The sequence below is a fragment of the Canis lupus genome, chromosome 33, assembly GCF_011100685.1.
Source record: "Canis lupus familiaris isolate Mischka breed German Shepherd chromosome 33, alternate assembly UU_Cfam_GSD_1.0, whole genome shotgun sequence".
Lineage (NCBI taxonomy): Eukaryota > Metazoa > Chordata > Mammalia > Carnivora > Canidae > Canis > Canis lupus.
In genome coordinates, this window is record NC_049254.1 from 7,512,909 (window position 1) to 7,530,573 (window position 17,665).

Sequence of the window (17,665 nt, forward strand, 5' to 3'; positions counted from 1 at the left end):
GGGTTGGATCTTGGGGTCCAGTCATGACACATGAGTCTTGGGTCTGGTGAGTGGCATTACAATCCCTATGAAATGCACCTCTTTATTATTATCTCGAACATGGGGATAATAATTATGAGGGTTAAATTAATTGGTGCATGTCAGGTGTGTTGGCCGGTAATAGGAACCCAGTCACTGTGAGCCTTTCTCTCCCCTCCCTTCACGTTGCAGTTGGTGAGGCTGACTAACCTATGACAGTGGCATAAGAGAAGGGCGCAGGGCTTTCAACTCTGGCTAAGTAGAATCATCTGGAGAGTTTACAAAAGAAAAAAAAAAACCAAAGTAAGATTCTCAGGCCTCACTCCCAGAAATTCTGATTTAATTGGTCAGGGTGGGAACCAGACGCTCTAAGTGATTTTATGGCTCCCAGATGTGTTGCAGTGGTAGCCACGTGGAGAACCACCACTCTAGTAGACAGTGAAACCTTGATCACTATCACACAGCCCTTAGCGTTTCTCCTATTTTGCATGGCCCGCCACACCTTCTCCATCCCTGCTCCAGCCTTTCTGGTTGTTTCTTCTTATTCACTTGTGTAATTTGTATGCATTCCTGCAACTCCCTGCAACTCTGCTCCCACTGCTGCCCCTCCCTTGGCACACTGGGGTTAGCTCTTCTGGAGCCCATTACAATCAGGCAGGGCAGGGGAGATTCTGCCTGCAGTATCCTCCAACCCCGCTCTTCACATCCTAGACACACACGGAAATCACACCGGGTTCCAGCCCGAGGAGGAACGAGCTTTGGGACATTTATGCAGTACCTCCTATGTGGCAGGAACTTTACTAGTATAATGACAGTTTGTCCTCAGCTTTATAAAGTGGTTTTATTAATAGCCTCATTCCCATTTTATAGAAGAAACTGAGGCAAAGTTAAATAATGTGCTTCAGGTCAAGCACACAGGGGTAGATCTGGCCTTTGAATGCAGGTAGTCTGATTCCAGTATTTGGGTTCTTAAACCTTTACAGGGAATTTTATTTTTATTTATGTATTTTTTTAAAGACTTATTTATTTATTTTAGAGGTAACGGGGAGGGGCAAAGGGAGAGGGAGAGAGAAACCCAAGCAGACTCTGCCCTGAGCATGGAGCCTGACTTGGGGCTCAATCTCATGACCCCAAGATTAGATGAAACCAGGAGTCAGATGCTCAACCAACTGTGCTACCCTGGCCTTCTGTTCTACAGAAAGAATTTTAAGATGCTGATGCCTGGGTTTACCCAGACTAATAGAAGCAGAATCTCGAGGAGTTGCGGCCCAGGCATTGGTTTTCTCAAGGGATCCTACGTACACCCAGAATCAGAAGTAGGTAACAGTGTGCTCTTGAGCCTCCCTCAGTGACGCAGAACCTCAGAGTCTGTTGAAGACTCCTATTCCTGTTCTGTTCTCCCCCACTGTCAGCGATTTTAAAAAACTTTTATTTTATGACTGTCAGAGGCCCTTCTTGTGACTGGCATTCCTAAGGGGGTGTGGTAAGCTTTGGCCTCCCAAAGACGTCCACACCCTAATCTCCTGAAACCCAGATGTTACCATACATTGTCGGGGTGGCAAAAGTTGGCCTCTCTCCATGTTAGGTTTTCAGCTGGGACTCTTTAACAAAAAGACAACAAGAGAAAAGCAAATCTTTTAACGTGTGCAGAGCACATCATTTGGGGAAACCTTAACGGAAAGTAAGTCCAACCAGCAGCTTAGAATTCTGGCTTATATAGTATTTTTAACAAAGAAGAAGAAATTTGTAGAGAAAGGATAGGACAAGATCAAGCCATTTTGCACTTTCAAGGACACCAAACTGTGGGAAGATAAATATATGGGAGGGAACAAATGGAGTAAGCTTTGTTTGCAGATTTCTCTGGTGCCATCTCTGGGCTGATAAGCATCTGCCTCCAGTGAAAAGGGAATTTATATCTGTATTTAGTCAGTAAAGGGGAAGATAAAGAGAGCTTTTCCTGCATTCCTAATTGCCTTCACCTCAAAACAATTTTTATGTTAAAGAGACATATTTTGAGGTCACATATTCTGGTTTCCTTCACATGGTAAGACATTTGGAAAATTTGATTAAGTTAAAGATTTGGAGATGAGATGATGGGGGATTATCCAGGCCAGCCCAATGTAATCACAAGGGTCCTTATGACAGTGAGGCAGGGGGATCCCAATCAGAAGGATGAGTGGCAAGAGAAGAATGGAGTCAGCATCAGCAAGAGAGAATGAGATCTAAGTGGGACCCGTTTCAGACTTCTGACCTCTAGAACCTTTAAGATGTGAAATTTGATTATAACTTGCACTACTTTGTTAAAGCAACAACAGGAAATGAGTACAGGGGTATTTTTAGAAAGAAAATTGCTAACCTGTACCCCAGAGATCTGGGTTCCTTTTCTGCCCTCTACCACTTACTGGTCGTAGACATTCAGTCAAGCTGTCAAATATCTAATGCCTCTTCTGTGAAATGGAACCAGTAAAAATGAGTAGAACTGGGCCAATGGCCTCATCCACGTCACATGCATTCTCTGCGGTAGCTTTGATCTTTCAGCTCAGCTCAGCCCAGCCTACCTCCGAACTCAGAAGTGGAACCACTATCCCCACCATCCCAAGCTGAGCCTGAGTGTTCTCACGTTGCTCTGTGTTATTTTATCACTAGCTGAAATGATTCTGTTTCTTTATTTGTCAGAGGCACTTACCAAAATCAGGTGTCATTATTTCCTAGATTGGGCCTAGTTAAAAAAAAAAAAAAAAAAAGTGAAAATAAACAGTGAGACATACATTTCCTGACACCAAGAGACGGAAAGACCGAAGAGTGATTCTGCTGACATTTCCTCCCTTACGCCAACCAACATTGTACAATGTTCAGATATTGCCATACTGGTTTCAACCTCTGCTTATTTTATTTAATTTTTTCATAAACTGGATTTGAACATGACTTCTCCCTTGCCACCACTTCCGTTATTTGAGGGTGGGCACAGAGCATTAGGCCCACATTAACCATGTTTTTTTTCAAAATGGGAAGGTGTTCTATATAGAACTTTATTTGTTTGTACCTGGTCCACAAGTAATTGGCAGTGATCATGTCCAATGCGATGTATGACATATTTAATGTGGCTCCTTTTTTTCCTTAATAGTAATATCAAACAACAAACTCAAAAGATTTTTGTCTAAAAAGTCATGGGAATCTTACAGATGGTGTTTTTCCAAATCATAGTTCTGTTTTATTAGTTACAATAATGTGTACTTTATCTTTCTGAAAAAGATGCACATAATCTCAGTTGGATTTATTTTGATACAATAGTTAAAGTTAACAGTTAAATTTGTTACATTTCTCTCTTTCCCCAAGAGAAAAGAAAAACAATCCTTTTTTATGTTAAGAGGATTTGATCCAGAGACTTCTAAACCAGTACTTCGTGAACTGGGGAAGGGGATATGATTTTGCCCCTCAGGGGACCTTTATCAATATCCGTAGATGGTTTTGACATCGTAGCTGCGGGAAAAGTACTGCAGGATCTAGTAGGCAGAGGCCAGGAATGTTGCTTAGCAAACATCCTACACAGCACAAGACGGCTCCACACAACAAAGGGTTCCCTGGCCTGGAATGTCAATTGTGCTGCTGTTGAGAAATATTGCTAGACCAGTGTTTCTCAAACTTTAGTGTACATGTGAGTCACCTGGGGATCCAATTACCATGAGGATTCTCATCCTACCTCACATGTCCCCAATGGATAGAGCTGGACTTGAAATACTGTCGTTGTTTATATTATATATATATATATATATTTTAAAGATTTTATTTATTTATTCATGAGAGATACAGAGAGAGGCAGAGACATAGGCAGAGGGAGGAGAAGCAGGATCCACGCAGGAGCCCAATGTGGGACTCATCCCGGGTCCCAAATCACATCCTGAACCGAAGGCAGATACTCAAACACTGAGCCACCCAGGCGTCCCACTGTCGTTGTTTAATAAATGTTTGTTTAAAGCATAGATGGAGAAATAAGAGAATGAATGGGTAAGCAGGCAGCCAAGAGCACTAGTTATCATCCCCAGATATATGTCTGTGCAAACTTAGAGGCACTTATTCCAAAGAAAGCTGAATTTCTTTTCCACAAAGCCAGCAATTACCAAAAGCCTTTCCCAGGGCAGGACATATTTCCTCAGATTAAAAACAACTTCTTTTCTCTGATGTCTCACACTGTCCCTTCAGACACAGGGTGAAAGTTAGTTATCTGGGTGCTCGCCAAGGCTGGATGTGTGTTGGATGCCGTGGAAAAAACTGGAGGCCCAAGCCCTGGCCTCACACCTGAACCTGCTCTCAGGGAAAAGGATCCAGATCAAATCGTATTTATGTGTGTGTTGGCAGCAGGGAGGAAGGACCAAGTGGATGACTAGAATAGGTTTTTAGAGGAAAATCAGGTTAGAATATATTTCACAGAATTGCCTGGTAAGGCATGGACATCCACCAGTGGGCAACTGGTGGATGAGCTGTGGGAAGGGATGATGGTGTGGTTTGCAAACCTGTGAATTTCAAGAGCTCAGAGATTCATTAGCCCTCGCTGGCACATCATTTCCTTTTTTACACGTTCTTGGCTCTCTGGGCTCCTATGGATTAGCTTCTGTCTGCTGCCTGTCCACACACAGAAATCCAAAAGGAAGCCGAAATTTGAAATCTGATCCCAAAGTACCTCTCCTTCCCGAGATGGTTCCTGTGCTGTTGGAGGCAATTTGCTTAGAATCCAGACACATCTCTGCTGCCTTTCTGAGAATGGGTTGTGGTAGGCAGAAGGGAGCAGGATGCAGGAAGGTGGGGGAAGAAGTGAGGCAGCCACGGCCATGAGAATTGGGCTACGAGGTGTTCTCTGTAGATAGGCCAAGAATTCTTCCAGATGTCCTCATCAGTAGAGCTCCTGACAACAGCAACTCCCCTGGTAGAAGGTGTGATGCAAACGAATATGTCAACATTGTTGACTCAGATGTGGTCATTGCATTTTGTCCGTATGTGTTTAATACTGAGCCTGGGCCACTGGGTGCCTGGGTCTCTGCCCTGAACCACAGTGACATGGCTTTCTTTTGTAGGTGGGGGGTGGGGAGCTGAATACTGGGGTTAGGAGTCATGGCTTTGCTGAAAGAGTTCATCAAGATTGTAAATGTTCAGCACGTTCCTTGGGACTCCAAGAGATCCAAGTTTGTTATGAAGCAGGGTTAATGGAGGGTGAGATTTGGATTTCAGCAGAATGGGTTTCTGAAGGAGTTGGAGAAGTCACCTCTCCTGGACAGCTTTAAATAAAACCAGGTTCTCATATTATGGAAGAGTTTAAAGTTCTGATGCTCAAAACATTCAGTTGCTTGTTCTTGCCCATAGAAGAAAGTTTAAATTTTTTAACCTGGCATTTAAAGCTTTCTATTATCTGACTCTAAACCACCTTTTCAGGTTTTTGTTGTTATTGTTTTCTTTTTAAGAAAAACAATTTAAAATCTGAAAAGCAGCAAAATAGGAATAGAGGGGGACATCCTCAATTTGATATAGAATAGCTACACAAAACCCATAGTTAACATCATGCTTAAGTGTGAGAGCTTGGGGAGGATGCTGAATTTTTAGATGCAATATCAAGTACACAATTCATGGAAGGAAATATGTGTGAGTTTGGCCATATGAAAATTAAAAATTTCCACTCCAGGGAACCTGGGTGGCTCAGTGGTTGAGCGCTGACTTCAGCCCAGGGCGTGATCCTGGAGACCCGGGATCGAGTCCCACGTCGGGCTCCCTGCATGGAGCCTGCTTCTCCCTCTGCCTGTGTCTCTGCCTCTCTCTCTGTGTCTCTCATGAATAAAGAAATAAAATCTTAAAAAAATTTCCTCTCTGTAAAAACACTCTTTTAAAAAGATTTATTTATTTATTTACTTACTTATTTATTTATTTGAGAGGGAGGGAGGGAGGGAGAGGTGCAAGCATGAGGGGCAGAGGTAGAAGGAGAGAGAATCTCGAGTGCAGAGCCCAACTCAGAGCTTAATGTCATGATTCTGAGACCTAGATCTGAGCTGAGATCAAGAGTCAGATGCGAAACTGACTGAGCCACCCAGCCACCCTTGAGAAGCATTTTTAAGAGTAGGAAAAGACAAGTCTGGGAGAAAATACTTGCAAACCATACCTCTGATGGAGAACTAATATCTGAAATATACAAAAAACTCTTAAAGGTCAACAACGAGGAAATAAATAACTCAATTAAAAAGTGAGCAAAAGGGGCACCTGGGTGGCTCGGTTGTTGAGCATCTGCCTTTGGCTAGGGTTGTGGTCCCGGGTCCTGGGATCAAGTCCCACATTGGGCTCCCTCTCAGGAAACCTGCTTCTCCCTCTGCCCATGTCTCTGCCTCTCTCTGTGCGTCTCTCATGAATAAATAAACAAAATCTTTAAAAATCTTAAAAAAAGAAGATACCCAGATGGCAAATTATCAAATGAAAAGCTCCTCAACATTGTATGTCTTTAGGGAACTGCAAATTAAAACAGCAATAACACTACACACCTATTAGAATGCCCCAAATCCAGAGCACTGACAATAGCAAATACTAGAGACAATATGGAAAAATAAGAACCCTCTTATTCACTCCTGGTGGGAATGCAAAATGGTGCGGACACTTTGGCAGGGGTGCCTAGGTGACTCAGTCAGTTAAGTATCTGACTCTTGATTTCGGCTCAGGTCATGATCTCAGGGTTGTGGGATCGAGTCCTGCATAGGGCTCTGCACTTGGTTTGAAGCCTACTTAAGATTCTCTTTCTCCCTCTGCACCTTCCCACCCCTTTCTCCCTCTTTAAAAGAAAAAAAAAAAGGCAATTTGGCAATTTCTTACAAAGCTAAACATAGTTTTACCATGTAATCCAGAATTGTGCTTATAGGTATCTACTCAAATGAGTTGTGACTATCAGCGGTGTATTTATTACATGTATCTTCTATGTCTGCCATGTGTCTTTTAACTTTATTTGTGGTATCATTGTGGTAGAGGCATAGACCCAGGGCTGTATATCAATCCAAGTTCCATTACTTATCACTTCCATGACCTTGGACATTTTGGCTCATCTCTAACTTTGTCTCGGTTTTTTCCTCTGTAAAATTTAGGGGTGAATTTTACTGCATGTAAATTATACTTCAATAAAACTCATTGAAAAGTAGACACAGAGACTCCTGCCCTTTCTTCTCTCCTGTACCCTGGAACATGATTGTGATGGTTGGAACTTTGGCAGTTATCTTAGATTATGAAGAGAAGGCTCGTATTGAAGGGGAGGAGCAGGGAAACTGAAAGAGGCTTTTATAGATGATAGAATTTCATTTCCATATCACGTAAAATAGTTATGAAAATAGAGTGTTCGGGATGGAATGGTAGATCCACAAAGTTCTCAGCAAAAAACAATTTAAATTTATTTTGTGTAACAACAGAAAAATCTTAAAACTTCTAGAAGTCAAAATAATAGCTAACATTTATTTATTGCTTTCTGTTTACCAGTTTCCTTTTTTTATTTTAAATTTTTTTATGTTTACCAGTTTCCATTCAAGTAAGTACTTTGCATTTGCATTTTTAAAAAAGATTTTATTTATTTATTCATGAGAGAGAGAGAGAGAGAGAGAGAGAGAGGCAGAGACACAGGCAGAGGGAGAAGCAGGCCCCACACAGGGAGCCCAAGTGGGACTTGATCCCTGGTCTCCAGGATCCCGCCCTGGGCCAAAGGCAGGCGCTGAACCGCTGAGCCACCCAGGGATTCCCAGTACTTTGCATTTTAACTTAATCTTCACAAGAAACCTCTGAAATAGATACCTTTATCACTCTGATTTTACAGATGAAATTTGTTTAGAGATGTTTCAGTTTGTTCATACATTCACTAATTGATTTGGCATTTGGACTATTTCTGGGGTTTTGGTTATTATGAATAAAGCTACTGTGAGTATCCATGTACAAATCTTTGTGTGGACATAATTTTAATTTCTCTTGGATAAACACCTTAGAGTGGAGGGGCTGAGTCAAATGGTAAGTGCATGTTTAACTTTATAAAAAGTGACAAACTAAAAAATAAAAATAAAAATAAAAAAATAAAAAGTGACAAACTGCTTTTGAATTGGGCTGTACAATTTTGTGTTCCTACTTAGAGTGCATAAGAGATCCAGTTGGTTCACATCCATGCCAATATCATCAGTATTGTCAGTCTTTTTAAATTTAGTCTTTCTGGTGAGTATTGGTATTTGTTATTTTAATTAATGTTTTCCAAATGACCAACGATATTGAGCATCTTTTCCTGTGTTTCATTGCCACTCACACATAAAAGCTTTACTTTTTGAAGAGGTCAAATTTATCAGTCCTGTCCTTCCTTACTTTATTTTTTTGTATTTTGTTTAAAAAATCCTTTCCGGGCAGCCCTGGTTGCTCAGCAGTTTGGAGCCGCCTTCGGCCCAGGGCGTGATCCAGGGGTCCTGGGATCGAGTCCCACATCAGGCTCCCTGCATGGAGCCTGCTTCTCCCTCTGCCTCTCTCTGTCTCTCTGTGTCTCTCATGAATAAGCCAATAAAATCTTAAAAAAAAAAAAAAATCCTTTCCTATCCCAAGGTCATAGGGATTTTCAAATATTTTCTACTAAAATTTTTAAAATTTTATTTTTAGGGCAGCCCGGGGGGCTCAGCGGTTTAGCGCCTGCCTTCAGCCCAGGGTGTGATCCTGGAGACCCGGGATCGAGTCCCACGTCGGGCTCCCAGCAGGGAGTCTGCTTCTCCCTCTGCCTGGGTCTCTGCCTCTCTCTCTCTGTCTCTCATGAATAAATAAATAAATAAATCTTTTAAAAAAATTATTTTCACAATTAATTTCACAATAAATTCCACCTGGAATTTATTTTTTAATCTGATGTGAGGTAGGGATCTCGTCTGATTTTTATTCAGAACTAGAGACTCAATTGTAAAAACACTATTTTTTTACTGATTGGTAATTTGTATAATCATTTTTGCCATTTACCCACTTCCCATATATGTAAGGGTTCCAGGTGCATTTTCTATTGTCTTCTACTCCTGTGGTAGAAGTAGCTTCAATATTCTCTGTAAGTTTCTGCCAGCATGAGTTTATTCATTCTGTTCTTATGTCTAGAATGCTCTTCCCTTTCAGCTCAATCTTTCAAAATCCTACTCATTCTTCAAAGTCCAGCTTAAATGGTCCTTATGGTCTTATAGGATCCTATATGCCTTTCTTACTCTTCTAAATCAAATGAAGGGGCTCAGCAAACCTTTAGTATTTTATTCCTTTACCATAAATCTTGGCTCATCTCCTTGGTATCATAGTCATATGTGTTTGTCTCCTTTGTTCTGTCAAACTGTAAACATGTATGTTGTAAACATGTGTTGTAGACAGAATGATGTCCTCACCTCACCACATTCTGATTCCTGGAACGTGTGAATATATTACTTTATATGGCAAAAAAGGATTCTGCAGAGGTGATAAACTTAATGACCTTCAGAAGAAGAGATTATTCTGGCAAGCCCAGTCTAATCATCTGGGTCTTTAAAATTGGAGAACAATTGCCAGCTGCAACAATGAAAAATAGATATACTTGGTCACCATGGAGTCTTTATAACCTGAAGCAGATTGTTAGATGTGTATGTATTACTCAATCATTGTTTATTGACTTGAATTGTGAACCAGTATGAAGCAGAACCATAGGATGATTTCTTTAGGTTCTTACCACATCACTAATACTTATCTCTAGCATCTTCATTTTGTCAAGTGAAGTCACATTGCAGACAACTCAGACCAGCTTTCCTTTTGGTTAGCATCCCTGTGGACTCTGAGTCTGACTATAATAGTGGTAAATAAGTATTTAGGCTACGTGCAGAGTTTCACTTCCTTTACATGTACTGACAGCTTAATGGTGGGAAGTCCTAAAAGAACAAGCTCTTTCCTTATGGTGTTTAACCTAGTCAAAGGAACCTGATGAATGTTGTTGGGTTCATTCACAAAACTTTTCTGATCTTTGCCCTTATCTAGAGGAATAGTCTGAGATTTGGAATCAAATATATAAGACCTTGAGATTCTGACTCTGATCTTAACTGACTCTGTGACTTAAAGTAGGTTAGTAAATCTCTTGTAGTCTCGGTTTCCTCATATCAATGGTGGAAATAATACTTGCTGAGTTGTCTCAAAAATAGAATAAATGGGTACATGAGAAGTTAGTAGCATGAAGTGGATGTTCCACAAATGCTAACTTCCTTCCCACTACAGATGCACCACTACTAACAGAAACAGTCCAGGCTTCTATTTACTTTGAAGAGTTCGTTACAGGCAGGTGATTCAACATGACATTTGTTCTTACTTTCTGTTTATTGATTTTATTTTTTAATACATATGCCTTTGGATTGGCTCCTCCTGTAGTCTTTTTTTTAATGTAGAGTTCTGTTTGTCCTCCGGGATGTTTGGTTAAGAATAGTCCCATGTGACACGGGTAGTTTTAGTATTTAAAGATTGACAGGGGTTTGGGTGAAAGAGGCTGGGGTATAAAAGAGATCAAAATAAAATAAAATACCCCAATAATATATGGTAAAATAAAATAGAGAAGAATGACAGCAATCCAGAATGGGTCTTATTTTCTCTTGGAGCCATATTATCATTCTGGCCTCTGGAGCAACTGTTGAGCCACATACTTCTGCCTGTATGAAGCCTGATGTGAACAAACCCATCAGAGTTTATGACAATGACACTGGTGGGAGACAAATGGCCTCTGAAGTATGGTGATAGGAAAGTCACATTTTAGTATCTTGGTGTCATTCTGCTTTCTTCACATAGTCTAAGCCTTTGGTTCTCAAAATTTAAGAAGATAAAAAAATTAACTGATGAGTGCCTATTAAAAATGCAGACTTATGGGCCTCCCCCTGATGATTGACTCAGTAGATCTGAAGTGGGTCCCAAAAATCTGCACATCAGCTGTTTCTGATACTGGTTGCCACCCAGGTCAGTGTTTCAGGGTGATGGGGTTCCAGGCAGAAGCCATCATTAACTGGCTATTTATTGAGTATTAATTAGTTGCAAAGCATGATAGAGGGTATGGCCCTTGGTCACCATGGGTTTATCATCGAGAGGGGAAATATGACTTGTATACAGATAGGATAACAGCTGCTAGCTCTCCAGGTTAGAGTTAAACTGCTGCTGCTTCTTTGTTTCCATTTCCCTCTGTGTAAACCTCACATTGGTTAGAATACTTTATGCACTTGTGTCTCAACCAGTTTGTGTGTTCCTTGAGGGAAAGTAACCTTCATTGATGACCTACAGCAATTTTGTTCCTTCATCTTTTCTTATTCTTCTAACTTTGGTTTTGGCTATGATTCCACCCCTAGCCCCTGTGATAATCTCTTCGCTTGAGGCACTGCATATTATTAGGAAATGGTTTGTCTTTATCGAACTTATCAGACCTCCTCTGTTATGTTACTGCTGCCATACCATTCTCCTTGTCTTCTGTCCATCTTGATGACCTGGAAGAGATAGCAAAGATTACACATGGTCTATTGTACTTTGGTTCTCACAGCAGGGAACACGTGTCTGAGGCTAGTGATCATGTGGGTGGGTGGCAAGGTGAGTCTTCTTGAGAAGTAGTCTATGGCACAATGTTTGGACAGGAAGTGGGATTTTAAAAGGGTGTGGCCCCAAGATTTACATTTATGAAGGCATTGTGACATATTCTGAAGGTTTAACTGCTGCCTTCATGCTGGAAAAACGTAAACACTTTGGTTTAGTCTCTAAGAAGGAAGAGTAATTAGTTAGACTAGTCAGTATCACGTTTTCCTTCTTGAAGCCGGAACCGATAAAAATTCTTGGGAGAAGAGAATTGGGTTGGACTTGACATTGAGGAAAGTGTGAAGGTAAGGATAATCTAACTAAGAGAAGTCTTTTGAAATAGTTGAAATTTGAGAGAGAATGTATGGAATGTGGTGGAGAGCTTAGATCTACAAATGCTTGTATAACTTTGTTTTGACTGTTAAAGAAAATGGTAAAGTGAAGTTCAAGATATAGTTCAAATTTTTTAGTGTATTGGGATTTGTAAATGTGCCTTGAAACGAATCACTAACTAAGATTTAGGAATACTTCATTTTGGTGGTGGCTCAAGATAAAATTTTAATTTGTTTTCCCCCCATGGTATTCATTTTATATTGAAGTTAGTATTTGGTTGAGATTCCACCAAAAAACTGTAGAATTTTTCTGTGAGCTATTTTGAGTTCTCTCCTCTTTCTGTGCAAAAACCTTGTCTGTTGTTTATGTGACTGTAATACTGGGAATTAAAACTTGACAACTAAGTTAGATCTTGGGATTTGCCCAATATTATCTCTAAGTACTGGAGTTTAAAACTATTTCCCAAAATAAAATAAAATAAAATAAAACTATTTCCCTTTAGGGTGGTGAATGAGTGTGTAAGTTTGGAGAACAGTGAGAAGAAAAGAGGCCAATGAAGGCATCAGGAGTCATTGCTAGTCATTAGCCCAGAGGATGATGTTCGGTGTCATTAGAAGCAGACACTTTCTTTTTGGATGTGGGAAGGGTATGAATTTTTGGGATAAATTGCAGCTGGAAGCCGGTGATTGAATCTTGAAGCCTACCATTTCAGGCCTGGATGAACCCCTTTCCCCAAGAGATTATTTTAAGTGGCAATATCAGGCAAGGAGGATATTGAAGAAGGACCTTTTTGTTTCTTATTCTGGTGATTTTCCTGAGGTTTCTGCTGGTTGTCTGGCAAGTATGATTTGCTATGTGGAGAAGAAAAGCCCTCCCTGTATTCTCTTTCCAAGGAGAATGCATCTGCTCTTTGGATTTAGATTGAATCAAACTCTGGACTACTTGGCTTTTTTGAGCAGTAAATTGCAACTTCAGGCAATAGTAAAGCAGGGAGCAAAAGATAGATTTATGGATAATGGTGTTCTAGGAGATCACAGCGAAGTGATATTTGAGGATTTGAACAGTTTTTTCTCTTCACAATGAAAAATGAAATAAAATAAATATCATTTTTATTACCAGGAGCAACTGGGTCTGTTGTGGCCCTTAGCCAGGTGAATGTAGCAAACCTGCTTTGACTTCATTTTTTTTTTTTTTTAAACAGAGAATAATAGAACCATCACATTGCTTCAGATTAGAAGGCTAAAGATGTAGAGATTCTATAACCGAGGTAGGAGCAATGCTTCATTTCTTTCCCTACCCTGATTACCTCATATCCCGATTTAAAAAACCTTCATCTACTCCCCATTGCCTCCGTATCACATCGCAGTGGCTGTGCTGAAATATATATTGGTTCACTCACCTTTTAGGGGAGCAGGAACCTATTATAATGTTGGTCATAGAGGTGGATCAGGAAAATGATTTGGTCAGAGCTACACATTTAGGAAGGGCCCCAGATTTAAATTTTCATATTAATCTCCAACATAGGTGATATGTTTTACATGTGTATTGAAGGTGTTTGTCGGGTAAATCTAAACATTGCAAAGCAACCATGGTTTCTGTGACTCTGTTTTGGCATTTTCTTCCTTTTTAAAATTTGTCAGGGCATAAAAAATGGAAGACAGCCTAGCCTCCTAACTCTGAGGCCCCAATTGCCCTCTACACAGGCTCTCAAGAGTGATGGACATAGAAGCTAATGAAGAGGACAGACCTTCAATAACTAATCACACAAAGAATTCATTAAAATAAGAACTAGGTACCTTGAGAAGGTATAAGGGGGCCTTCGCCTCTTTGGGCCATCAGGGAAGATTTCTCTAAGCAGATAAAATTGAAAAAGCAAGGGGAATTAGCCAAATTTGGGGCAGGGGAGAGTTGATGTAAGGCAGTAGAAACAATAGGTCTTAATAATCAATTAGTTTTCAGAGACTTAGGTGGACACTAGGATGTTTTCATATTTTGAGTTTGGGCAAGTAAGTTATTGGTAGTGATGTTAACAAAATAAGTGACTAGGAGAAAATTATTTTCTGGTAGTGGGTGGGTAGATAAGATGATTAGTTCAATTTGTAGGTATGCTGAGTATGAGTGAGCTTTGAGACATCAGAGTAGAGATTTTTATAAATATATGATATTATATTATAAAAAGGGCTTAGTTACTCTTGTTAATTTAGAACTTCATAGTGTATAAGATGCTATCCAGGTTCAGTGGTGGAGGGGAGAAAGAATAGATTTGTGGTCCCCACTTTCAAGAAGCTTATTCTTTAAATGCAGTCAAAGAATTAAACAACTACAAAAGATTCCAATAACCCTCTAAGACAACAGCAGAAGTATTATAAACAGTACATGAATGATTGCCAAAAGAATTATATAGATGCATGTTACTTTTCAGCAGTTAGTGTCCAAGTAGAATTTCTCATTTGATTTTACTTTTGCTCTACTTTGGTAGTTTGAGGTGGGTTAGGATAACATGAGCTTGCTTAATACTTATTTGTGACTTATTTGCTTTAGGAGGAATATATTTTAATTTTAGAAGGTAGGTATTATTCTTTGTCCCATTTTACAGAAGAAGAAACAGAGTCACTGAGAAGTTAAATAATTTACCGAAGTCATGTAGCTAGTAAATAGTCAAGTTAGGATTCAGATCTAGGCCACCCCCTTCTTTTGTTAATAACTAAGGCTCAGAGAGGTTAAGGGACATGCCCCAAACCACAGCACTAATTAGAGGCAGAGTTAGGACAAGAATGGGCACTCAGTACTATGTGATACACAGTTGACCCTTGAGCAACATGGGAGTTAGGCGTGCCAACCCCCTACACAGTCAAAAATCCATATATTACCCTTGACTCTCCCAAAACTGAACTGCTAGTTGCCTATTGTTGACTGGAGACCTTATTGATAACATAATCAATTAATGCATATTTTGTATGCTACATATATTATATACTGTATAATTACAATAAAGTAAGCTAGAGGAAAGAAAATGCTATTAAGACATTCATAAGGAAGAGGATATACATTTATAATACTGTACTGTGAAAAATCTGCATAAAAGTGGGCCCAAGCATTTCCACCCTGTGTTGTTCAAGAGTCAAATGTATTGATTCAGGGTCACTTAGAAGGTTTGGATGACTCAAGGGTGTGCCAAAATGTCCACCTGAGGGCTCGACTGGAAATTTAAGAGTCTCTTACTGTTTGAGTTAACTTCACGATTCCCCCTCTGAAATTTACAGTTGTGCAGGATGCATAAGTAACCCAAAGGGGTCTTCCCTGAACTGAAATGCCCAGTACCGGCTCAAGGATATAAAGCACTCTGGTGGGCCAAGGGGAGCCTGAAATCTCCTTTCATCCGTTCTCTTACATTTGGCCTACTGAGATTCATAAAGCTGATTCTGGATTCTCTCTTCATTTTTCTGTTGATGGTACAGTACCTTTGAGCAAAGGGCTGCTCACATAATTCAAGACTGGTTCTCTATAGCATTGATAAAAAATGGAGGATATTTCTTTTTATTATTTGCCGTACCATTTACGTAACAATTGGGTAAATGGAATTTACAATTTGATTTGGCTTGATACTCATCTAGATAGGCTGGGTTAAGCTCTTAAACCTTAAAGCTTCAATAATTTAGCACAGTTAATCTGAAGCAGACTGGTTGGCCATCCATTATGTTGGGGATAAGCCATGCCAAGGTTGCCAAGGCAAGGGAGAGGAGAGTTAAAGGAGTCATGTAGGCTCTTAACTCACTCAGCCTGGAAATGACAAATGCCAAAGTCCATTGACCAGAACTAGAAACACGTTTTTTGTTTGTTTGTTTAGGTAGGATAAAATATTTTTTTCACAAGTTTCTATTTAAGTGGAAGTTAGTTAATATATAGTGTAGGTTGATATCAAGAGTAGAATTTAGTGATTCATCACTTACATACAGCACCCTGTACTCATCACAAGTGTCCTTCTTAATACCCATCAACCATTTAGCCCATCCTCCTCCCCGACCTCCCCGCCATCAACCCTCAGTTTATTCTCTATAGTTAAGAGTCTTTTATGGTTTGGTGCGCTCTCTCTCTCTTTTACTTCTCCTATTTTCATGTTTTGTTTCTTAAGTTACACATATGAGTAAAATCATGTGGTCTTTGTTTTTCTTTAACAGACTTACTTTGCTTCGCACTCTAGTTCTATGCACATCGTTGCAAATGGCAAGATTTTATTCTTTTTATGGCCGTGTAACAGTCCATTGTGTATACATACCACCTCTTCTTTATCCATTCATCAGTCAATGGACACTTAGACTTTTTTCCATAGTTTGGCTAATGTTCATAGTGCTGCTATAAACATCGGGGTGCATGTACCCCTTTGAATCTGTATTTTTGTATCCTTTAGGGTGAATACCTACTAGTGCAATTGCTGGGTTATAGGGTAATTATATTTTTAACTTTTTGAGGCACCTCCATACTTTTTAAAAACATGGTTTTGATTCACCTAAAGAAGAGGCTGTGAAAAGTGTATGGAGGAACACTTGAATATTTGATGAGCACTACTGTTCTCTCTTATATACTTGATACTTTGAAATCACTTAAAAAATTATAGGCAACTTAATGTCATTTCAAGTGTTAAACATAGGTAAAACTTTCATATTAGTTTCCTCCAAATATGCTTAAAGTGTAACTATATGGTATAGCGCATGCTATCATTTTATGAAATTCTTAAGCTCTCTATTAAAAACAACAGAACTCTTGCTTAATAGTTGTGAGATTTGCATACAATGGAATATTACTCAGCTATTAGAAATGACAAATACCCACCATTTGCTTCAACGTGGATGGAACTGGAGGGTATTATGCTGAGTGAAGTAAGTCAGTCAGAGGACAAACATTATATGTTCTCATTCATTTGGGGAATATAAATAATAGTGAAAGGGAATATAAGGGAAGGGAGAAGAAATGTGTGGGAAATATCAGAAAGGGAGACAGAACGTAAAGACTGCTAACTCTGGGAAACGAACTAGGGGTGGTAGAAGGGGAGGAGGTCGGGGGGTGGGAGTGAATGGGTGATGGGCACTGGGGGTTATTCTGTATGTTGGTAAATTGAACACCAATAAAAAATAAATTAAAAAAATAGTTGTGAGATTTGGGCAAGTCACTTAACTGTCTAAACTAGTTAATTCCAATTGAAAATGGATATGTTGTAAAAATATGGGTAGAGATTGTGTGTGAAATGCTTGACATAGTACCTAGCACAAGGTAAGTGTTCAACAAATACGAAGTTTTCTTCTTGTTGGTATTGTTGATATCGCAGTGAACCTACCACTGTTGACGGTGATATTGAATCCTCTTAAATCAATGGTGTATCCATACTCATCAGAAAACAGTGTATTTTATGCTAACGAGCCATGTTCTGGCTAAGTTCTGGAAACAAAATATCTTCATTTTCTATATGTTCTTATCTTGGTAGACATGGGGAGCTTCAAAGGTCATGCCCTCCCTGGAACCTTCTTCATTATCATGGGTATTTGGTGGACCGTAAAGTGTATTCTGAAATATGCCTGCAAAAAGCACAAACGGACTTCCTACCTTGGTTCCAAAGCATTATTCCAGCGAATAGAAGTTTTTGAGGGACTCATAATAATTGGCATGGCAATCACTGGTGAGTGGACAATTTCTGTATTCTGTTTTCTCCTTTTGGGTATTTCTACATACAATGAGAAAACTATGTATCAAATCA

The 17,665-nt window shown here is 39.7% G+C and overlaps 1 protein-coding gene across 9 annotated transcripts in view; it reads left to right on the forward strand.

Moving 5' to 3' along the window:
- The window catches only part of TMEM45A (transmembrane protein 45A), a 65,522-nt gene that overhangs the window by 32,399 nt on the left and 15,458 nt on the right, over nucleotides 1-17,665 (forward strand). For 5 of the 9 annotated variants that reach the window (XM_038582612.1, XM_038582615.1, XM_038582617.1 and 2 more), the window contains exon 2: nucleotides 17,396-17,587. In XM_038582612.1, the coding sequence (XP_038438540.1) occupies nucleotides 17,398-17,587 (190 nt within the window). In that variant the 5' untranslated portion in view covers nucleotides 17,396-17,397. Of the gene's footprint in view, nucleotides 1-11,723; nucleotides 11,889-13,117; nucleotides 13,184-17,395; nucleotides 17,588-17,665 lie in introns of those variants that run through there. The other 4 variants (XM_038582616.1, XM_038582614.1, XM_038582613.1 and 1 more) reach the window with 3 other exon arrangements.